A 25,350-nucleotide genomic window follows, 5' to 3' on the forward strand; every position below is an offset into this window, starting at 1 on the left:
GTGTGCTCATAGAGAGATATCGATATTCCCGTGAGGATATTATTTACTTAACCAACTTGTTGACGAGGGGGTGCAGGACCACTACCTGTATTTTTTTTGCTCTGCCCTTTTCTTGGTTGCTGTTATGAACAAACAAACAGATTATTTCAGGGTCTCTTTCCAAGAGACGAAAACCAATATAAGTGATAAATATTACCATTCTGTAGCATATTCTTATATTCCACTTTTACTTGTTCCCATGTTCTAGTGGGTCCTGTCGTGGCTCTAATGTGAAAGGGGATATAATATAACAATATAATATAATGTAATATAATATTGGATAATATAGTGTAATATAATAAATCTATGAATAAATAATAAAGTGACTGAATAGTGGTATTGTAAAGCGCTTTGGGTGCCTTGAAAAGCGCTATATAAACCCACTCCATTATTATTGTTATTATTGAATTACTTACGAGTTTAATTTGTCAGCAACTTCCTGCCAGCCCTCTCTCCTTGCTTTTGCAGCCTTTGCAGTGTTCCCTTGCGTTTTAATTAAACTCTGAAACTCCTGAAATCCCTCAATCAAGAGTTCTTGCTCTGCTGCCGGAAAATACCGAGCGCGCCCCTTCGACATTTTCGCCGACCAATCAGCGGGTTGCCGATCAATGTTTCTACTATCGATGCGTAGCCCCTTTTACGACACCCAGTGATGGCACATTACTGCGTCCAGCTGTACTAATCGTCAACAACAGGTGTGTTCGGGGAACCGGATTAGCGAGCTCACGGTTAGCGCGATGATTTGGTCTTGGATGTTTCATTTGATCTTGGATGTAGTGAGCGACGTACGAAGAACGGGCCCCTGTCCTCTGGTTTTGTTTTGTTTTTTTGGGATACGCGTGGAGTCGTCAGCTCATCGCTGCGCCGCTGCCAGAATGCGTCGCATGGCTGCTTTCACGGACAGCGCACACTGTGGTAGTGTAAACAGCTCTGCTCTCCTAACAGCTAAAATAGTTGTTTGCACCTGCTTCTGTTTATTTCTCTTTTTTTGCACAAACATTATTAATGTGTCAGAACTTTAAAGATATCGATGCTCATTCTGCAAATTAATGCTAATTGGTTGGTCAAGAACTTCTACCATGATGTAATCTGTTGATGGCACCAAATTTCATTAAAGCTGCAGTTAAATGACCTCAGAAATGTCTGTGAGTATGAGGATGGAGGTGATGCTATCAACGAGCTGCTGCTAGAAATTTTGAACCGCTGCTCATGTTCGTGTTTTTTTCTTTTCCCTTTCTTATCCTCATTCCTATCTATTCCTTTCTGTCATGATCCAAGCAGCCAGGAACACACAGGCACAAATGTAATCTTCAAAAAAATGGGTTTTATTATACCCCCCAAAAAGGACAAGATGATTACAAAAATTCAAAATAACTGCTAATTTACATCTGTAGTCTGAGGACAGGTCACATAAAACTTTCTGACAAGCAAAAATCCAACAGGAAGGAGTTAAAAGTAGGAGTGAAGATTTGGGTGCTGTATGGTGTCACATCTCCCCTTACAAAAATATATTTTACTATAAAAAACCCTAAACTTTCATCGATACATAGAAAACGCTGACATTGACGTTGTAATGCTTGAGCTACAGCACCATACAGCCCTATTCATCCTGGATTATCAGAGTCTAGATTAGTGGGTGTGACACAGACACGTACAAGATGTTTATATTTCTGCTGGATTTCATTCGTCTAACAAATAGGGAAGCTGTAACTCACAAATCTGTCTGATCCTGATTCAAAAGGCTGTGGGACTGATCTATTCCATCAGCTCTACGTTACGCCAACAACTTTTCTTTGTAGGTTTGTAATCGTTTTTGACTGAACTGCAAACTGTTGTGGAATAAAAAGCTCATTCAAACAAGCTCTACTTGTTGTTCCTAGAGTATTTAAAAGTAGAATGGGAGGCAGAGCCTTCAGTTTTCAGGCCCCTCTTCTGTGGAACCAGCTTCCAGTTTGGATTCAGGAGACAGACACTATCTCTACTTTCAAGATTAGGCTTCAAACTTTCCTTTTTGCTAAAGCATATAGTTAGGGCTGGACCAGGTGACCCTGAATCCTCCCTTAGTTATGCTGCAATAGACGTAGGCTGCCGGGGATTCCCATGATGCATTGGGTGTTTCTTCTCCTCTCTGCATTTAATCTCTGGCTCTCTTCAACAGTGTGTGTTTTGCCCTCTCTCCCCTCCCCGAGCCTGGTTTATTCCTGTCAAAAGGGAGTTTTTCTTCTCCACCGTTACCAAAGCGCTTGCTCACAGGTTGTCATTTAATAATGGAGTTCTCTCTGTATTAGAATAGAGTCTTTACCTTACAATAAAAAACACCTTGAGGTGACTGTTGTTGTGATTTGGTGCTCTATAACTAGAACAGGATTGAAACTTGAATTAAGCTTCTCTTGTCAGCTCCCCTCTGCACATGTTTGAGGAGGTGAACTCAGCGAGAGAGCAGGGAAACGATGTACAGCACTCAGAAAGTCTGAATCAATCAAGAAAAGTGCAACTGGCACATCTCTAGAATCATTACGCTGAAAAAAAAGCACTCACTTCTCTGTCCATTTCTTAATTGGTCGTCCAGAGATAACGACACAGACACAGCCTTAATGATACTGAGCAGGCAGAGCCACATAAGTGTGAAAGTGACTTTGCTTTATCTGAGACTCCTGGTGAGCTTATTACTGACAGTTAGGGATGTAGTTAGGCAGGCTAATCACTGGTGTTTCCCTCAGCCATCTGCTGCGGTGGTGGAGAGACGACGCAAACGCAACAGCTGCAAAGTTGTCTCAGAACATAATGAAGAGGTTTATCTGGATGAGTGGAGCAGAAGGAGGAAGAGGAGGGAGTTTAAGAGAGAGCGCAAACAATGAGGCTGACTCTAAACACTGGCTGTTTTTCTCTAAAGACACCTACGACGAAACATACTATATGCCCCTCCCCCCCACACACACACACACACACACACACACACACACACTCTGAGCGCTCATTACGGTATCAGCACCGATCAGATTGATCCCACTTTTAATAGGCTTACAGTCATTTAAAAACAGATCAGTGATGAGAATCATTCCATATCTCCATTTCATAAACGCAGCTTTTTAATGACCCACAAAACAAACTTGTCTATATGCGACTTATTTTTGTTTTTTGTAAATAAAGAAAGTTACATATAGGAGGGCTGCATGTCTGGTCCACAGATACACGAACAAAGAAAACATGTTTTTACACATCGATTTGGGCAAAGGTTAAAAATTTTCTCAAGTCCAGTAATTGGGTTTCTCTGGCAGACAAACACCCACGTCCACATGCTATTAGCTGAGAGTTTTTAAAGTTTGGTAATTAGTTTGCGTTTCTTTGTGTTAAACAGACTCCCTGGTGAAATACCTCCATCTTAAATCTTTAACGCACAAACAACTTTCCACAAAATGATAAATCAGTGTCGCCTAAATCACAGTCTCGTTATAAAAGAAACGTGATGGCTGGAGGAAACAATTTCCTCCTTCCTCGGCTTCGATGTGTCCCACCACTTGGTTTCTCTTTGTAAATGTCTGTTTTTGCCTTATGGACACTTGCAAACATCAAGTTCTGCTCCAAGATTTCCTGCAGCTCGTTCATTTCCGCCTGGACACACAGCTCCAATATCCTGGTAGTATCACTGTGTGGATCCACAGAAACACACAGGAATGCCAGCACACAGTCATAATTTACACTTCTTTGTGGCGTGTAAACCACAGCTGTGATAACATATCCACAAAAGACGTCTTACTGGCAAAGTCCAAAAATAAGCACTCAATTGAGTGCCAGCTAGTTAGTACGTTCACACTGCAAGAAAGCCACACACACACACACACACACACACACACACACACACACACACACACACACACACACACACACACACACACACACACACACACACACACCGGGTAAACAGCCTCAAAGGTCTAATTTTCAGACTTCATTGATCCAGCCACAAACCAATCTTCTTAGCAAGGCTACACAATATTGAGGCTCACATCAGATTTCTATTACCTGCTTAATTTCCACTGCAATTTCTCGCTATTCTGTCGAAGGAATATTGTCATCAGCACCTCCTGCACACGACTGAAATTAGCCCTCGATCCAACAACAGCATTCATTTCCCAACTTTAGCAAATGAGACACAGAGATGGGTTTCATGTTTAGAAACACTTGAGCGTGTGTGTGTGCAGACAGGCTGGAAACAGTTTTTTTCACCCTTTAGAAATAACAGCTTGCTTGAAAACAATGTAACTTTTTTTTTTTATTAAAGTGTATTTGTATAGCATATTGGCTTTGGGAGAAGCAATCATAATGGAAAATTGGACTGCACGAGTGATAACAAGTTGAAACTAAATAACTGCTCCGATGTAGCTTCACATTGTGCTCCCTCTCACTCAGACACACAACCACACACAGACACACACACAGTTGCTATCCATGATTTGTTCTTTGGGTTTTTGGAGTTTAATTGTAATTAATTTTTGTTTATTGTGAGCTTTCCTCTGTTTCTTGGTTCAGTTATTATGTAGATTTGATATTCATGTATTGCTGTAGTTTTTGCACTCGTCAGTTCTTGGTTCCAGTTTCTGTTTGTAGAGTTTATTTTGTTCCCTCAATATGTCCCATCTCACCCTCCTGTTTCTTTTCCCCTGTGTTTAGTTATTGTTTCTAACTTCCTGTTTTATTTTGGTAGTCATTTGTCTCCCTTGCCTTTTATCTAGTTTAACTTTTCTTCTCTGTTCTTCGTGTCTCAATCTTGCTACCCCTCTGTTTCCACTATCCCTCATTTCTCTCATATGTATGCATGTATGTGTATATATATATATAAAACTATGAAGTCATGTCGGCTCAGACGTCGCCTGGATCAACAAGGTCCGTGTCAGGTGTTGAGGAACCAGGGCACCCTGATGAGAAGTGGTCTACTGGAACAAGATGGCATCGATGGGCAAGAGATAAAAATAGGATGCTGTTGGAATGCTACTACACAAGTAACCCCAGCGGAAGGGGTTACATGAATAGGATGAGGAACCTATGGCATCTTCGATACCCAACATCCACATTAACAGGATGTGGAGGGTGAAGGTAACAGTGGTCCCAGTGGTAGTCGGAACACTCGGTGCAGTGACTCCCAAGCTAGCCGAGTGGCTCCAGCAGATCTCAGGAACAACACCTGAGAGCTGGGAAAGACAGCAATGCACTATTTGTGTGGTTTGCTTCAGCTGGTTTGTGCCAGACTCGAAGTGTAATCTCCAAAAGGCCGCTCACCTCAACATTTTTCCTGCAGTCAGGTTTTGTTTACAGTCGAGCCGACTGGACCTGAATGCAACATGAAGTCGATAGCTGTGGTCAGACACATTCATATAAGTGCTTTACTGAACACTTGCCAGTGAATTCCGCTCTCTGAGATCACTCTCCTCCTCTGTGTCTTAAATGGCCTCTCTATCCCACCTCTGCCCGTCTATCCTTCTCTTCCTCCCTCCCCTCCTCCGTGTCGGAAAGCTCAGAAAGGAAATTGAGGAACGTTATGCATCATCGGCACTCAGCAGTTCATCAGGTATTCAAAGCCACACACCTAATCTAAAGGACTGGACGAATCAGAATAAAAGGATCTGAACTGGGAATAAAAAGCACTGCAGGGAATAACATTACAAAAGATATTCTGCATGAATAAAGAATAAAGAAGGAAAAGTATCGAAGGCATGACAGAAGACCAGAGGAATACTGAAGACTTTGATGTCTGCTATGAAACGCTTCCTGCTGCTTTTTGCTCTGCCTCCTCGGGCTGCGTCTCGCTGATGTCTAATAAACGTGGCATCTTTTTGGCTCCAACCAGCGAGCCCGAGTGAGGACGGTGCCGGCGCAGTTTTACCAAGCGTCTGTATGAGCAGAGTTACTCACAGAGGCCTAAAATTTCATTAGTTTAATTCGAGGAGTGGCAGCTCATGCATGAATGTGTATAAAAATATCCATTAACATAAGAGATTATGGATTTATCCATTATATACTAACATTCTCTAATCCCATGATGATTAGCACAGCAGGTACAGGATAGATAATAACTTCCATTTCATTTTCTGTGCAGTACGCACTCGCACCTCTGATTCTGAAAGCCTAAATATCTGGGGTCTATAAAGTGATTAGTTCCCCTTTGCTGATTCTGTACTGTGTAACGATATTCTGCTCCTATCTTCACTTATCCCAGCACAGCCCCTAAATATCCCTGTTATCTGAAGACACTGCACAGAGCAGTAGGTAAATTATGGCTTGCTTCAAGTCATTTTTCTTTTGAGGAAGCTGAAATTTCTTGAAAGAATTTTATTTTAAATCACTGTGTATTTTAACACCTAAATATCTGTTCACCAAGGCTAACCGGGAAAAGTGAGTTTTGTTAGAAGAGCCGCGTTAACATCATATAAGGTGCATGAATAATACAGCATCATGCTGCATCCCAGAGGGACCAGGTTTGGCTCACAGGCCTCCACTTTAGGCACTGCTGACTGGGACTGAGGGCACTCTGCTTTGCCAGAGGCTGAATACATTTACCTGTCCTATCTGTGATTAGCCTGAGCCAAACTCATGCTGCAAATGTTACAACTTTTCATAAAGCATCAACCTGCCAAACCTAATTTTAGCAAAACCAGCACACTTAGAATGAAGCTTTTTATTGTGATGAGAAGACGCTCAAAAACCTTCACGGTGGCTTTGCCCGTCTCATTTTCTTGCATTTAAAAAATAGATTTAAAAAAAGCCAGTAAGAGATAAAAAAAAAAGGCACCACTCAATTTCTTTATCAGCACCTGCTGATTATGCTTTCCCCCAACGGAGAGAATATATGGAAGGCAAAAAGACGGAGGGTGAGGGAGGAAATGCAAACACAGCTGTTTCAGCAGCTGATGCTGTATTACCGAGTGTGACCCAGAAAGAAAGTTGGATGTTTCCGACATCAAGGCGCCGGTCAAAGCTATTAACTTTAGTGACAATGGAGGCGAGGTTTGGAGTGTCAGAAAGCTTCCCTCGATGCAGCGCACTACGTAGGCGTCTACTTCTGATTATGTGAGCCTCTTTACACAATACTGACAATTTAATATGAATTTTTAATTTTGTGAGGCTGCAGAGCTGTTCAAAGCAGAGAAGAGCGGCAATGCACAGTCCCGCTCGCTCAGTTTTTAAATTGTTTTCTCCGGTCTGCATTAAGAAGGCAATGAGCGTAGCCTTTACCGCCCCTCAGAATTCAATGACCTTAAATCTGCAGCGAGCTGATAGAGTTGTTGATTGGCCTCGGTGACTCGAGCAGAACTTTTCAGCTGCAGAGGCTAAAAAGTTTCCCGTCGCAACTAAAACAGCACGCAGAACGTGAACCTTATTATTGGGTGGTGGGTCTCCTTGCATTTCATTTTAAATCTATGGTGTAATTAGACGTCTAACTCGTGACGGCAGGCGTCCATAGCTCAAAATAACTGATGTTGTGACTATGCAGTCACCTCCGTTTTAAGTTCTTAGCTTGATGGACTCAGCTGGACTTCCTTCTGACTAGAGTGTTTAAAGGAGACCTGTTATGATTTTTCTTATTACCTGTCATATATATAATTCCAGTGGTGAGTGCTCATATTATACATGCCCAGAGTTTATGTACTTGTGAACTTTAGACTGTCCTAAGAAACAGATTCAAGCATTAACGTGTTGTGCTAGTGCAGACTGGGTTTTGGCATAAAACAAACAAAACAAACTGTTGTTATTTACAAAGAGAGCGCAGTGAGAAGACTGCATGTGAGAAGCGACAGCTCAGATTTTTGCAGCAGCCTCTTGCATATGCATTTCTGGGAGATCCTTTCTCAAGCAAGAAAATAAGAGAACATTTAAACCACGTGTGCCAGCTGATTTGCTAACGTTTTTGACGTGCAGTTTGGCGATAACTGAGGTGATATTTAACGCAGAAAAAGCATCTTAACTTTTTGCACTTGATATGGTTGCAGTTACTGCTGCACGGAGGAGGCCTCGCACAGATTTTAGAGCGAGTGTTTGAAGAGAGACGTTTCTCCAATCGTCTAAATTTATTTGCAATACCAGATAAACGTGATAAAAAAGTTAAAGGAGTCATGCAACACCAGCAATGACTCTTTGATGGGTGTCAGTCTGATCTGTGGATTTATGTTAATACACTTTACAAACAACATTTGTCCTCAACGAAGTTTTGTGACACTCACATTAAGCTATTATAGTTTCAGGACCATGGACAGCGCACAAGGTTTTCATAGAGACCCACACAAACTCAGCTGCATTATAAAAATACACACACACACACACGCACACACACACACAGATGGAGTTTGTTTCATGCTACAGAAAGCAACGCCACAATATTGTTGCACAGCTTACAGTCTTTGGAGGCTGTTAACTACCAAACCCTGTTTCCATTACAGGGAGTGCAGAATTATTAGGCAAGTTGTATTTTTGAGGAATAATGTTATTATTGAACAACAACCATGTTCTCAATGAACCCAAAAAACTCATTAATATCAAAGCTGAATGTTTTTGGAAGTAGTTTTTAGTTTGTTTGTAGTTTGAGCTATTTTAGGGGGATATCTGTGTGTGCAGGTGACTATTACTGTGCATAATTATTAGGCAACTTAACAAAAAACAAATATATCCACATTTCAATGATTTCTTTTTACCAGTGAAACCAATATAACATCTCCACATTCACAAATATACATTTCTGACATTCAAAAACAAAACAAAAACAAATCAGTGACCATTATAGCCACCTTTCTTTGCAAGGACACTCAAAAGCCTGCCATCCATGGATCCTGTCAGTGTTTTGATCTGTTCACCATCAACATTGCGTGCAGCAGCAACCACAGCCTCCCAGACACTGTTCAGAGAGGTGTACTGTTTTCCCTCCTTGTAAATCTCACATTTGATGATGGACCACAGGTTCTCAATGGGGTTCAGATCAGGTGAACAAGGAGGCCATGTCATTAGTTTTTCTTCTTTTATACCCTTTCTTGCAGCCACGCTGTGGAGTACTTGGACGCGTGTGATGGAGCATTGTCCTGCATGGAAATCATGTTTTTCTTGAAGGATGCAGACTTCTTCCTGTACCACTGCTTGAAGAAGGTGTCTTCCAGAAACTGGCAGTAGGACTGGGAGTTGAGCTTGACTCCATCCTCAACCCGAAAAGGCCCCACAAGCTCATCTTTGATGATACCAGCCCAAACCAGTACTCCACCTCCACCTTGCTGGCGTCTGAGTGGGACTGGAGCTCTCTGCCCTTTACCAATCCAGCCACGGGCCCATCCATCTGGCCCATCAAGACTCACTCTCATTTCATCAGTCCATAAAACCTTAGAAAAACCAGTCTTGAGATATTTCTTGGCCCAGTCTTGACGTTTCAGCTTGTGTGTCTTGTTCAGTGGTGGTCGTCTTTCAGCCTTTCTTACCTTGGCCATGTCTCTGAGTATTGCACACCTTGTGCTTTTGGGCACTCCAGTGATGTTGCAGCTCTGAAATATGGCCAAACTGGTGGCAAGTGGCATCTTGGCAGCTGCACGCTTGACTTTTCTCAGTTCATGGGCAGTTATTTTGCGCCTTGGGTTTTCCACACGCTTCTTGCGACCCTGTTGACTATTTTGAATGAAACGCTTGATTGTTCGATGATCACGCTTCAGAAGCTTTGCAATTTTGAGACTGCTGCATCCCTCTGCAAGATATCTCACTATTTTTGACTTTTCTGAGCCTGTCAAGTCCTTCTTTTGACCCATTTTGCCAAAGGAAAGGACGTTGCCTAATAATTATGCACACCTGATATAGGGTGTTGATGTCATTAGACCACACCCCTTCTCATTACAGAGATGCACATCACCTAATATGCTTAATTGGTAGTAGGCTTTCGAGCCTATACAGCTTGGAGTAAGACAACATGCATGAAGAGGATGATGTGGACAAAATACTCATTTGCCTAATAATTCTGCACTCCCTGTATGGTGTCTGCCTGCCAGACTGCTGCTCTAGGTCTACACTTGTGTGACCTATGACCTATATTTGACCTGCAGCATATATTTATATGCTTTTCTGAATACAATTAACAAGCTGCCTCTGTCCTGTTGGTAAATTACCCAAAGTTGAATATCATCTCATAGTTTCTTGCCAGATTTGATAAGCTGACTGCGCCCGTGTTTAGATCTCACACGCTGGGCTCTGACTGCACACACGTCCCCCACCTGAGGATTAACCAGGGCCCGGCAGAAGATATAAAGAATTATGGGTAGCACTTTATAATACGCCCCATGACTAAGAGTGGATCCCCTGTAACTACATGGCAATTCAAGGTATTTTATTTACATTTAAATTTAACTATAGTTATTAATATTTACACAGGAAGACACATGAGAATGAGGGGGTGACCAGTCAGGTTTAACAGGAAAGAAAGAAATAATTATACTGTAAGTAGATGTAGGTACTGCAAGTAATTACACGTAGTGTGCAGTTTCTATGGTAATTCTGCTGAAAAACAATGTTTCTCCATCTAACATTAGAGACGGGCTGTACTTAACTATCAGGTCTGTGTGACTTCAGTTGTTCTCTTTCACAGTTACTCTTTAAACACTTTCTAAATGAGTGTTTCCTTCCTCTAATGTACCTACCTTTAAGTATTTGTAGGGAAATATAATTACTTAATTTGAAATAAAATACCATGAAATTCAATTTTCCATTTTTCCCATTACAGGGGAATTAACCCTTTAAGACCTACCATAGAACCAAGTCCGCCAGAGCTTGTATTATATTTTTACATGCTGTGGAGCCATTTTTGGGAGCATTTCAAGTTGATATACATCAATACAACCATTATAGCCCAAATTTTAATAACATGTCTGCATTAAGTGCATAGTAATTACATAAATTGCAAAAAAGTGCAATAAACTACAAAAAAAATTGAAAATTGTTTTTGTTTTTTTAACATATATTTCTAGTTAGAGAAATTTAAGAGGCTTATCCCTCAAAACAAAATAGTTTCCCACCACAGGAAATTTATTTTGAGTGTCTTCATAGTTTTATTTTTGAAATACACCAATTTTTATATACTGCAGGAAAAATGAAAATAAATATTATAATGCAGATTTGCAAAAAACAGCATGTGCATCACAATAAACTATTTCCAGCAGTGCAATATGAGTCCTAAGCATCCCAGAAACGAAACAGAAAGTCATAAAGTCAAACATAACTTTTAAAAACACCAGTATAGGCTCATGAGGCCCTGATAGTAAAAAAACTACATTTCCGCTAAAATGACGTTACTTCCGGTTTCGGGCAGGTCATGGCGGACAAGCGAAAGTTCGCGCTGACGTCTATTCCAACGTAGGAAGTGTTATGAACAGCTGATCGAATCGGCAAAGCGTGTTTCTGGAATATTATGTTTTTGTTGCTGCAAGTGGTTTTTATGCAATTTTTGCAAAGCTTTATGTGGAAGGAAACTGTGACCTAGCACAAGCTGATGGCATAAGATGTAAGTACAACTCCTCCGGTTTCATATGCAAAAAAAAATTATTGCGCTAGCTTACGCGGTTGCAGAGCTACTGGGATTTAAAAGTAGCCCGCTCCGACCGGCTTTAAAGGGTTACGCCCTTTATCACAGGTGTTACTAAATTATACTGCATTGTGAATCATACAAAGCTACCCGACCGAGTCCAACAACGCATCAGATTACTCGTTATCTGAAAGCAGCTGCTTGCAGCACTGAATCCACAAAACAAACTGACCACCTTAAAGCTTTTGTTTTAGTTTTCTGGTACGCACCTCCGCTCTCATTAGCATTGTTTTCAGCGTTAAGTGACAGCAACACACACCCAGGCTGCATGGACCCAACAATAGGCAACTCACAGCTGAACTCAATCGAAGCGCCAGAGAAACTTTACACAGCGATAACACGTCTGTCTGCTGCTTTCAGGGTTTTTTCTGCCCCCAAAGAAACAAAGCAATCAGCAACAGCAAAACATCAAACCATGCTTTAAAAAGCTGTGCATAATGACAAAATGTTTCTGTTTAGAATTGGACAACGTGCTAACTGTGCCTTCTTTCTGTTATGATGTGGAAAAAGATAACACTCACTCATCCCTGCTGCATAATGCAACTTTATGCAAGGGTTACTCTCTCCAAATCCCCCATTTAAACTAACAAAGACTGCAGAGGACTCTAATTATCTGCTACTGACAGCCTGCCTTGGGGGATTTCTCTGTGCGATCAGTATTTATCGGTGTCTCGTGGATTCGAAGCGATAGGACAGAGCGGACGAGAGCAGAATGAAAACCTGAGCCGACTTACTCACCTGAGGCGTCATACCATGGCACAGGTACATGATGGGGACGTTGTCAGTGTCAGGTCCTTGGTCCAGACACAGGTCGTCTCTCAAGCTGTTCTTCAACTGAAAAACAGAGTGAAGGTCAAAATGAAGACGGGATGCTTCTCTACCTAAAACTGACATTATAGGCAGTGAAGCTCAGGAATACAAAATGACAAGACTGCCGTCTAAATCGATTTCATAACAGAGCAAACAGGACACAGGAGGAGGGAATGACAACGTGAAGGGGAACAGAGGAAAACTAAGGACCTAAATACATAAGACGATGGGCGACAGGTGGAAAACACAGCCGGAACAAATCCAACTAACGAAACAGGGAAGCAAAACTAAACATAACGCACATGAGATGAGGGACTGTCAAAATAAAATAGGAAGCGATAAGAACACTGAGACTCAGGCAAAGACACGTGAGCTTGACACTCGCACGGGGAATAACAGGCATGGAAACACACGACACAGCGGGGAGACAAAACAAAGCAACAGCCAAACTAGAACACAAGAACCACACAGGACAGGGCCAAGAGAGGAGGACACACCGAGGAAAGACTGGAGACTGGACACCAAAGAAACAAAACTAAAGAAGAACTAAGAACTAGACATGCAATAAAATCAGAGGATCTCCTAAACTGAAGATCAGAATCTCAATATTCCACAAGTCTAAACAAACACAGGACCCAGACGACCAGGACAAGGTCTGAAATTAAGAACAAAAAATTAACTGTTTTTGTAAAAGAAATCTCTTTACAAAAGTCAAACGTTGTGCTTTTAAGAGGACATTTTTCATTGAAACATTTTTATACGTTATTTTATGTTTTTTTCCCTCTAATTTAAGAGAAATGCCCCGTCCTTTGAGTCCACTGTTTTTGATCCTTTGATATTTTGGAGGGACAACTTATTAAAGAGCTGTAATTCCTTAACCCTTCCTTTTTAATGGGCTGTTAATCCCCTCAAATTACATCCGAGAGAGTGCGCTTTAAACCCAAATTCATTATTTTACTGTCGCTTGAAAGTGTTTTGGGAGTATAATAAAGAAACCAGCTAAGACAGCGATGATGTGGTCCTTTCACCACAACCAAGAAAATGAAGTTAAAGAAAGAAGACGCTCTGTTTAAACGACGTGTGTCTGGTTTTCCTTATGGATGCGTCTTTGTATTCCTCTCATAAGTGGAAGACGAGTGAAGCAGTCTCCTTCTCCCTCTCTATCTGGCTGTCTCTCTACATTATTAATTACTCCATTATGACAGAGTGGTGCACTACACAGCTTTAGCTGCGTGGCTAAAGTGAAGACAAATGGAACCACAGCGGGCTAATTACTGCTCGCCAGGAGAGTTATGCAAACACTTTACACTAACATTCACCTTTTTTGGCAGCTGCAGAGTCATATTTCAAAAAGAAAGAGCATCTTTGCTTTTTGGGTCACAGGTTATTTCCTCAGTTTGGCCACGTTCCACAAAAGATTATGAACTAATTGTTCAAAGTAGGCAAGAGAAAAACTAAAAAGAACTTCAGGTTGTCCTTGCTCCGTCTGTTCTGCTTCATGGCTTGTTTTCTGATCTTAGCAATTATCGCACTGAGTACAGTGCTATTAATCCCTAACCCTCAGAGAGGGAGGATCCTCCAGAGGGCCAATATCGCTGTGCATCGAGCCCATGTTGTAGCCAATATCCGAGTCCACGCTACCCATGGAAGGGTTTTGGCCTAAAGTGAATAATTTACCCTGGTGTCTGTAGGATACTGTTACGTTAGATATACCTTGGGCAAGACACTCAACCCCCGAGTCCTCCGATACATCTGCAGCATGTGCACAGAAAAACAGCGGCTGTGTGCACACATGAGCCCTAGCATTTTATAAATACAGTGGCTTGCTGCTTAAAAGTCTTTGGTGTGGTCATTAAATCTAGAAGGGAACTATAAGTCAAAATGCAGAATAATAATCTGGACCGTCTGTAATTGTTGATCAGTCAATCGTGTTAGTTTCTGCTGCATTTCCATTTCATGCCATCACTTCTTTATGTTATTCTCTCAAAGGGCAACTTAAGTATAGAGCTGAGGTTAGTAAACTTTGATGACTTAGTCAAATCTGATGCCAGCAGAGGAGCTAGCAGTGAAGGGTTAACAGTTTGAATCCCAGTCAGCGTATTCATTTCACTCTGGTAATCAGTATTAACTAATATTAACTATTAGCCAGATGCCTGAAACTACAGTATCGATATCATAGCGTGAAATCAAACTGTTTAATTTGTATAAAAAAATCCAGCCTTGGTAATATACAGCAGAGATTTTTGTACTTTGACCATGTTCGCTTGAACACTTTACGGATAATAACAATCTGTTAAGCTGCTTCGTGATTCATGACGTGTCATGAATCTTTGTGCGATGACTGATGCGCTCACACATGCATTATTTTCCTCTGTCTCTCTTCCACAGCATGTCTTTATCCTTCTCTCACCCCAACCAATCACAGCAGATGGCCCCGCCCCTCCCTGAGCCTGGTTCTGCTGGAGGTTTCTTCCTGTTAAAAGGGAGTTTTTCCTTCCCACTGTCGCCAAAGTGCTGCTCATAGGGGGTCATATGATTGTTGGGTTTTTCTCTGTATGTATTATTGTAGGGTCTACCTTACAATATAAAGCACCTTTAGGCGACTGTTGTTGTGATTTGGCGCTATGTAAATAAAAATCAATAGAATTGAATTAGTCATGGCTTAGATTCCATGTGATATCAACGGTCACAAAGCCGTGGATAACACAAGAATAAATGATTCATTTATATTAAAGTAAAGATTTTAAAAATTGAAAAACCATGAAAATATTCGTAGTCTTTTTATACAGTCTATAGTTTTTCCTTAATTTAGGCTAAAATTGATGAAATTATAGAAAAAGTGGTCAATGAAGTTAAGTTTCTTAATTTTTACCAAAAACGATGTTTCTTAAAACATAAGCTAATAACTCAGGTCTCTAAGTTCTCCATGTTTTCTGAGATGTTTTTTACCTTTTTTTGATAACATCTTCAGTTTGGGTGACGTTTATCTAAATTTTCCATTCCTGCACATTCCACACAACAAACTGTTTATTATCTGAAGTAAAATATTCACCAGCAGAGCTCTGATAACAGCGATAACCGCAGCGTCATGAGGACTGATGTGATACGAATGCACACGTTGAGGAAACCTGGCTGTTAATAGCTGACACTGAACTGATGAGCTTCGGTAAAAAACGACCTCTAAAAAGAGCGGATTTGAATAGAAATGTCTCTGTATGTATTCAAGCTCTGGTCTGAGTTTGGTCGGCTCCAGGTTTATTCATCATTAACGTTGGCAAAATACAAACATTACTTTTGAAAGTTGAATGAAACGGCTCGATGGGTCCACATTCACACCAAACCGAGTCTCAAAGCTGAAGCATTTGGAGTTTATGATGAATGACAGACAGGCAAAACTTTCATTTCCGACAGTTTATTTTCTCCACTTGCAGCACAGCTGGCCTCAGCCAACCTACAGAACCCGCCGTTCATCGGGATCATGGATCGCATCTCTGCCTTGGTTTACTTAATGCAACCCATCGCCTCTCTGCGCTCCTCTGCATCACGTCAGAGACAGTCCTGTGGAGGTTTCAGTGTGTTTTTGATCCATTATTGGAGGCTGAGTGAAGCTTTCTGTTTCCCAATATCTCACGCTGCTTTCGGACGTATCACAGCGCTGCAATAATTTGATTTTTTATCGATCCCCTGAGGGAATTTCGTTTTTACTTTTGTCCCATTTCATAGAGGGTCAGAGGTCAGGCTCGATTACACAGCCGGTGGCTGCGATGACACCGGATGATTCAGTGTTTTGCTCAGTGGAGGTAAGGAAGCAGGAGGATTTAATAGTTGTTGAGATACATCAGTCTGGACTCCACCAGCTGATAACTCTTCCATCAATCAGGCCGTGCTCTCGAGTCCAGGAGGCATCACATCAGGGGCCATTTCACTCATGAAGGCAATTTTTGATGCACTTGTATTCCCATGCTATGCCCCTTTGCACTCCATAACATCTAAAATTTTAGTTTAGTTTACGTTATTTTCAGAGGTTAAAGGTCTCTAACATATAATACAGTGTAGAAGTCAGAGAAAACCATTCTTTATATTTCATGAGTGGGAAATAGAAGCAGCGATTTAGTAAAACATGTCAACATGAATGGAAATTAAGTAAATAAGGCAACAAAGAGCTTAAAAGTCAAGCTTTGGTGCGATCACCTTTTTTCTTCAGCACAGTCTGAGGTGGCCTTCCCTTCATTTCTCTGAGTGGTCTTCAGGAAAAGTTCTCCAGGCTTCTTGAAGAACATTCAAAGCCCTTCTTTGGATGTTGGCTAACATTTCTCCTGCAAGATGTTCCCACACTGCTTCAATAATGTCGCGGTCCGATCCACGGCTGATGCTGTTCCACTCTGTGTTTTTATCTCCAGGTGTGCTCTTACTGCACCTGCAGTGTGTTTGGGATCGCTGTCATGCATTTTTCTTCATAATTCCATTGATTTTAACAAAGACATGCGACACCACCGGCTGAAACGCAGCCCGAACCATAACAGATGCTCCACCGTGTTTAACAGACGGCTGTAACTCCTCTGTTGTGGCTCTCGCCTGACTTCTTCCAGATTCATTTCCAATTGAATTTCTCTCCGTTTCCCTTCTTTAAGCACGGCTTCTTGACTTCACTGTCTGTGCTGTGTTCAGTGCTTGCCTTGTGTGAGCTGTGTGTTCTTGTAGCTTTGACTTCATGCTAAATAAGAGATGAGTGTGTAAACAGATGGTTGTCACATCAGAACGCATGTCGCGCTCTCTCCGACTGCTACCTCCCGCAAGATATTGGTTTTTTTTGGCAAATATGAAACCTTCCTATCTACATCTCTCACATGTCACCGTGGCAACGCTTTCCTCTGACACGCTCGAAGCCAAGCCCCGCACGTGCTCAGTAGTGTCAACAAATAACTCCATCCGGCCCACATTGTGATTGAAGTGTTTATCGAACAACAGCACAAGAGGTGATGCGGAGGCTGCTTTCAGAACTGGAGATTCAATTGCTGCCGCTAATGTCTGCCCCCCACCCAGCCGCCCCTCCACCCCACCCCACCACCCACACATCTATCAACACATAACTCTTTTCTTCTATTCAGCGACAGAATTGATGTTCCACAGAGACGGAATAAAACTGAAAGGTTTTATTTAACTACAGGTGGGAAAACAAAAATTGTTTGCATCCAGCTTGCAGACAATCAAAGTTATTTGAAAAATAAAATAAAAGAGAGAACTTACACCTGTAGCTCTCCCACGAGATGAGAACAAGCATGTCCCATATGCCTGAAAATAAGAGGCTTCAACCTGGTGGTTTCCTTTTTGGGTGATTCCACAGAAAATCAGTGAGTGCCTCCCACCTGACCCCCTCCAAATCAGCTATTTGTTTATACAGCAATTATAGTATTCATGTAGTACACTTCATAGGTGCAAATGGATATCCACTTGAAATTTCCTGGCCTGAAAATCACGTCCAGGCTCTTCACGTCATCTTGGTGGCTGTTTATGTTCCCCCCTCTGCTAACCCCACAGCTGCATGTGACACTATCCACTCTGCCATAGCTCGGCTACAGACTCAGCACCCGAGTGCCTTTATTGTGATCTCGGGTGACTTCAACCATGTATCACTGGACAATACACTACCAACATTCAAACAATATGTGGACTGTCCCACCAGGGGAGAGAAAACTTTAGACTTACTGTATGCTAACGTCAAGGATGCATACAGCTCCTCCTCCCTCCCCCCACTTGGTAGGTCAGATCATAACCTGATTCACCTCACCCCCCGCTATGTGCCAATTGTGAGGAGGGAACCTGTGACCACCAGGACTGTTAGGAGGTGGTCAGAGGAGGCAATAGCGGAACTACAGGGCTGTTTCGAGGTGACCGACTGGGAAACACTCTGTGAGCCTCACGCCGAGGACATCAATGGGCTTACTGAGTGTATCACAGACTACATAACTTTCTGCACCGACTCCATTGTTCCAGCTCAGACTGTTCATTGTTACCCAAATAACAAGCCGTGGGTGACTAAGGACATCAAAGCCCTCCTCAACAACAAGAAGAGGGCTTTCAGAGGGGGCAACAAAGAGGAGGTGAGGAAGGTCCAGGTGTTACTAAAGGACAAGATCAGAGAGGCTAAGGACAATTACAGGAGGAAGCTGGAGTGGAAACTCCAGCAGAACAGCATGAGAGAGGTGTGGAGGGGCATGAAGACCATCACTGGATTCAGGCCAAACAACAGCAGGGGAGCTGAGGGAGGTGAGAATAGAGCCGACGAGTTGAATCTGTTTTTCAATAGATTCGACACCACAGTGTCTGCTCCCACCCCCACAACCTCACCTGCAGTCAGCCTGGAATCCAGAGCCACACCACTGTGCCAGCCTCTCTCTTCACATGTTGCCTCCTGTGAGATTCCTGACACCCCTCCCCCACCCATCACCTTCACTCAATACCAGGTTGAGATGCAAATGAGGAGACTTCACTCAGGCAAGTCTGCTGGACCAGACGGAGTGAGTCCCCTCGTCCTCAAGACCTGTGCCCCCCAGCTGTGTGGAGTCTTTCATAAACTGTTTATGCTGAGTCTGAGTCTGCAGAGGGTCCCGGTGATGTGGAAGACATCATGCCTCGTCCCTGTACCAAAGACGCCTCGTCCCAGTGGCCCCCAGGATTACAGGCCCGTGGCACTGACCTCCCACATCATGAAGACCCTGGAAAGGCTCATCCTGGACCAGCTGCGACCCATAGTAAGACCACATCTGGATCCCCTTCAGTTCGCTTATCAGCCTCGTCTCGGAACAGAGGACGCCATCATCTACCTGCTCAATCGTGTCTACACCCATCTGGACCAGCCGGCGAGCACTGTGAGGGTCATGTTTTTTGACTTTTCCAGTGCTTTCAACACCATCAGGCCGACCCTCCTGGGTGATAAGTTAGCAGCGATGCAGGTGGATGCTTCTCTGGTGTCCTGGATTGTTGATTACCTGACAGGAAGACCACAATATGTACGTCTCCCACAGTGTGTGTCTGACAAGGTGATTAGCAACACAGGGGCACCACAGGGGACTGTCCTCTCCCCCTTCCTCTTCACCCTCTACACCACAGACTTCAGCCACTGCACAGAGACCTGCCATCTTCAGAAGTTTTCTGATGACTCTGCGGTGGTTGGATGCATCAGCAGGGATGATGAGACAGAGTACCGGGCTGTGGTCGACTCCTTTGTCACGTGGTGTGAGCAGAATCATCTGCAGCTCAACGTGGCAAAGACCAAGGAACTGATCGTGGACTTCAGGAAGACCAGGAAACACTTGACCCCTGTTTCAATCCAGGGGGTCAGTGTTGACATTGTGGAGGACTATAAATACCTTGGAGTACACATTGACAATAAACTGGACTGGGCTAAAAACACCACAGCACTTTACAGGAAGGGCCAGAGTCGTCTCTATTTTTTGAGGCGACTGAGGTCCTTCAACATCTGCCAGAAAATGCTGAGGATTTTCTATGAGTCTGTGGTGGCCAGTGCGATCCTCTATGCTGTTGCATGCTGGGGGAGCAGGCTGAGGGTCGCAGATGCCAACAGACTTAATAAACTGATCCGTAAGGCCAGCAATGTTGTGGGGATGGAGCTGGACTCCCTCAAGGTGGTGTCGGAGAGGCGGATGCTGTCCAAGATAAAGACAATGTTGGATAACACCTCCCACCCACTCCATGACATGTTGGTCAGTCACAGGAGCTCGTTCAGTGAGAGACTGAGATTACCGAAAAGCACCACTGAACGACACAGGAAATCATTCCTGCCTGTGGCTCCCTGTACAACGCATCCACTTAACACACTGTTTGCTGCTACAGCTACACATGTTTCTTTTCCAAATATTTGTTTATAAGTGACTTATGTATGTATGTATGTATATATATGTATATATTGTACTATTCTTAGTTAGCATATTGTCTGTCTTGTCTTAATGTTGGTTTAAAATGGAGCACTGTAACAAAAATAATTTCCCCCAGGGATCAATAAAGTATTCTGATTCTGATTCTGATTCCACAAACCTGGAACCAAATCAGTTTCACACCAGCATCATCGATGAAACTGATCAATGAAACTGAACTAAAAATATTTAAAGTGACTTTTTGCATGCGGCTAAACATAGTCTGTCCTGAACAGTGTAGTAATATTTGTTCACAGATTGAAGTTCAGTCATGCACTCTGCAAACCCGAGTCCACTGGCCCAGCAGGAGGGATCCAAAATGAATACGGATCACGGATTCAGACCAGATCCGGTTCAGCTCTGGTCGTTTCCCAGCTCATCCCGTCTGAATCATAATGGCTTCATTTCCCTGACGTGATTTGTTCCTTTGTTTAAAAAGGCTCCTTTGATCTAAGCTATACTAATTTATGCAATATATATAAAAAATGAAGCAGTTCTTATAATGTGCTTCTTTTTAATGATAAAACTTTAGATGAAAAAAACCTGGAAAGTTGCCCTGCTTTGTTTTTTTTCAGGAATCTGAAACCATGACTGAACTGGAGAACATTAGATCAGAGGTTTTATCCAGTAATAGCAAAAAAAGTGAGGTTGTTACATTTCATCAGTAGATTAAGCTTTTACTAAAAAATTATTGAAACATAGAAATGATCATTAACTATAGAAAAAACAGTTTTTATTCATTAAACACTGTCTTGAGGATAATAACGTCACAGACCGTCTCTCCTGTCGGGTCACAGCTGAGTAATTAGATTAAAAATCAAGAAGAAAAATAAGATTCCAGCTTCATTTAATCAAAATTACATTTGGATAAATGACAGCAAATGTTCTAACAAATTATATATTTAGTATCAAAGTTTTATTCTGTCTGTCATGACAACGGAGCTAATCGAAATGAACCTTTTTAAACTTCCTGTTTTTTAATATAAACAGTCAGCACTGGCACGTGTTCATATTCAGGGTGAACATTCCCAGAGCTGATTGGAGCAACTCTGATCAGCTGTTCTGGCGGCTCTGAGTTGATTTTTAAACTCAAAGATTGTTTTACCTGCTTCCTCGAATAGGGCCCACAATCTGAAGACCAAACCTCATTTCAGTTTACGAGTTATTATTATTTCAGAGTAACAGAAGCATGCACTGATACTGTGCACATTTTATCTGATTTCCTATCATTCAGAAAAACTCAAGAAAGTGAATTTTGGGCAAAGCTTGAATAATCATATCACCTGGTGGGATACGGTCAAAATAACCTGGAGGTTATGCGGGTTACTTTGTACCCACATTTTGTTACCAGGTTCATCATCTAGCTGTATCTTTTCTTTTTAACCCTTACAAGTGTCATGTTTCCATCTCATGTCTGAGAATCTGTTCCTAAATGGGCTGTCTTGCTCTTTGTTCTACACGACACCAATCAGGTGTAACACTGTGGCCACTGACAGGTGAAGTGAATACCACTGATTATCTCTTCAGCACAGGACCTGTTAGTGGGTTGGATATGTATATTAGGGAGCAAGTGAACATTCTGTCCTCAAAGTTGTTTTTATGGAGGAAAAATGGGCAAACATGAGGATCTGAGGAGGCTTGAAAAAGGGACAAATCTCTAAAACTGCAGATTTGTGGGGTGTTTCCATCTGCAGGGGTCATGAAAAGCGGTCCAAGGAAGGAACAGGGGTGAACCAGCGACAGGGTCATGGGTGGCAAAGGCTCTTTCATGCATGTGGAAGTGACAGCTGTCCCCTCTGGTTTGACCCAGCAGACAAGCTACTAAAACTGAAACTGCTGAAAAATGTAAAGGTGTCAGAATACACAGAGCATCACAGTTTGTTGGCACCAGTCAGGATGCCATCTGCCACGAAGCAAAGATGGTTCAGGAACGGTTTGAGGAGCACAAAAACGGGTTTGAGGGGTTTCACCAGATCTCAGTCCAAACAAGTCCGATCCACGGAGGACTTAAAGGATCTGCTGCTAACATCTTGGTGCCAGATACCACAGCACACCTTCAGGGGTCTAGTGAAGTCCATGCCTCGGTACACTTAAGTTACAATGTGGCAAAAGTTTTGGTTTTTTCATCAATGCAGAAACTGGATGTCTACCCAAGCTACAATCCAGTTATAAGTTTTAAAGATTTTATGGGTTAAAGGGTGACTGAGATCTCAATTAAAAATGACATTAAATGGTTAGTAAGTGGAATTGGTCCCAAATTAGTCATTTTCTTCCTCTATCAGCAGGAGCAGTCAGAGCAGGGGGATAATTCTGCTCCGCTTTCAACAGATTACTGTCATTTTTCAATTATGCAAAATCCTCCCACGGACGTTAGATGATGAGAGTTATAGTCATGCAGAAGTTAAGTGGTAGAAAAAAAGTTCACCTTCTCCATACCTGCTGCTGTGATTTAAAGTGAGTGTGCGTGTGCAATTGCACTGAGGGTTAACAGAAAAGTTGTGTTTTTGCAGCTGGAAAGTTACAGGAAGTCATGAAGAGGTGTTTATGATACGACGATAACAGGGTGGGTATTGTTTCTATTTTAGGTTATTTCTAAAAAGCATCGACATGAAGAATCTGAACAAAACTCAAAATAAGAGGCGCACACTCGCAGGAGCACAAGACCTAACTGTGAAAGTCCATTTGTGACCATTTCCAGATGAATCATTTTGGGTAGAGGGTATATTTTGTCACCACAGGGAATCAAAATAATTTAGCAGAGGCACTGATATACAGACCACGTGGTGAGAAACCCCCCATCACTTCTAGCAACTCAAATCCAGACTTTAATCACTCTAATATCTTTACTTTACACCAAAACATGAAAAGAAGTATCAATCGTATTGGATGCGAATCCCAAATCCTAAACTGGTAGTGGTCGTGTATAAGAAGGCAAAAGTCCATGAAACAGCCCCAGGGTCATACATGAGGACATCAGTGAGGAACAAAAGAAAAAACAGAAGCACTGGAGCATCAGGAAATGTTTGGAAAGCTATAAATGTACGAGAAACAGAGGTTTTAAACTAGAACAGAAAGAAAATGCCTACAGCTCTCATGGGCTGTGTGGGGTTCAACAGGCTGCCAGTCGACTGCAGGGCCAACTGTTTCACAAAGACTACAAATACCCAGGAATACATAACGTTCTGATTTGGGAATTATTCAGAAACCAGTGGGAACTCATTAATGAATAAACCCTTAATTCTGGATGTCAACATAGGCAAAGACGGAAATGCAGGTCGATCACAGGAACTCACCACGCCATACGCAACTGTGTCGCTGTAGGATCGGAGCTCAGGGTAGATGTTGGAGAGGAACCAGCTGAACGGTCGACAGCGGAGTCTTGACCGCAGGGCCTTCCTCTTTGAAATGTCCCCGATGTCTATTCCTGAGTTCTAGGCAAGGAAATAAACACACACAGATCCAAGTTTTACATGCTGAGCATTTTACTGCCACCCAATGACCTCGAGCAACACGATAAATACAAAAAGAGCTTCAATTTTCTTACATTCGACGTAGCAATAAATAAAAACACGTGCAGAATTCAGGCGTCTGCGTCCTTTGAGCACTACTACATCCTTGGAATGGCAATGGAAGAGTCGGAAATGATAACTGAGCAGAAGAACAGCAAGGAATGTTTAAAAAGGAGCCTCACAGAGTGCGATACTCAGTGAGGAACGGCTGAAATTAAACAGAGATGTTAAAGCAGAATCTACATAAAAAGTATGTGAAATGTTCCCGAAAGATTGTTTTCCTGCCAAGAGGAAATTTACCCTACAGACATAAATTGTTCTTGGTCCTACAAATTTGAGCATATACTGGTTGATCTGCATTGAATCACTGTAAATCTGGTCTGCAACACTGTGCTCATACAAAAAACAATATCAGAGAAGAGCTATTGCCGGGCTCGAGCAAACTGGAAGACAAGAGCGATCTACAGGCTTATAATGAAACTAGCTATGAACTGAAGGACTACTTTGGGTGAGTTAGGTATATGTGCGATCACTCAGATATGAGTCTGACTTCGCATTAGACCTGAACACACGTGGTTGAAACATGGATACTAAAAGGCTGAACTAGTGTGAACTTTTTGGGATTATGAGGGTTTGGTTAGGTTTTGACAGGTCAGCTAAACCTGGTTAAGAAACACACTGTAGATCTTTGTTATACAGTATTCAAATGACTTGCGTGAGTTGTCATCTGAAAATGTAAACAAACAGGAAGTGACAAAAACGGTAGTACCTCTAATGACCGCTTGAGGGTGGGTCCAAAAGCAAATCGATCTCAATGCTAAAACGTGCAACGTTACGACATGAAACGGTATGATGGAGCTTGACACAGAATAAATAACCAAGCTCTCTAGTGTCATCTGGTAAGTTAACGCTCAATTATTTTATCTAACTTTCATCACACATACAACTAACATGCTAAGAATTGTCCAAAATCCACAGCGAAAATGTAGCTCCATCTTTTATATACAGTATATCCTTGCACAACAACAATCCTTCAGAGATGCATTTGCTTGTTATTTATGTGCCACTGACTTTCTAGTGGATCTCCATGGTGGCATTCATGGCTGCTAGAAAATCTGTAACACAACCCCTGAACACAAATAAACATGTCCACAATAACACCCCCGCACAGGGAGAAGAAGCACCACACACACACACACACACACACACACACACACACACACACACACACACACACACAGTGAGTGCAGTGTGTTTACCTGCAGTGGAACGTTCCAGGCCATGTAGACGTGACTCTTGTACTGGTCCATCCAGACCTCAGCCACCCTCAGAGCATTGCGGCGGACGTGAGCCGTCAGGTTCTCCGTGTAGGGTTTGTGGGCACGCTCGATGTGGGCGATCCGAGAGCAGGGCAGGACCTCTACACTGCCACCGCACTGCCACACCTTTGTTACACACACAC

At 42.4% G+C, this 25,350-nt stretch overlaps 1 protein-coding gene across 2 annotated transcripts in view; it reads right to left on the reverse strand.

Moving 5' to 3' along the window:
* Positions 1-25,350, reverse strand: part of galnt18a (UDP-N-acetyl-alpha-D-galactosamine:polypeptide N-acetylgalactosaminyltransferase 18a) — a 180,171-nt gene that overhangs the window by 19,541 nt on the left and 135,280 nt on the right. For both annotated transcript variants that reach the window (XM_085280894.1, XM_085280893.1), the window contains exons 7-9: positions 25,148-25,333; positions 23,673-23,810; positions 12,374-12,469 (exon numbers count right to left, since the gene is read on the reverse strand). In XM_085280894.1, coding sequence (XP_085137020.1) covers positions 12,374-12,469; positions 23,673-23,810; positions 25,148-25,333 — 420 coding nt within the window. The remainder of the gene's footprint in view (positions 1-12,373; positions 12,470-23,672; positions 23,811-25,147; positions 25,334-25,350) is intronic.

This window comes from Mchenga conophoros, linkage group LG7 (genome assembly GCF_057382185.1).
Source record: "Mchenga conophoros isolate Kocher_MC1m ecotype Shallow Benthic linkage group LG7, M_conophoros_male_GT1.1, whole genome shotgun sequence".
Classification (NCBI taxonomy): domain Eukaryota; kingdom Metazoa; phylum Chordata; class Actinopteri; order Cichliformes; family Cichlidae; genus Mchenga; species Mchenga conophoros.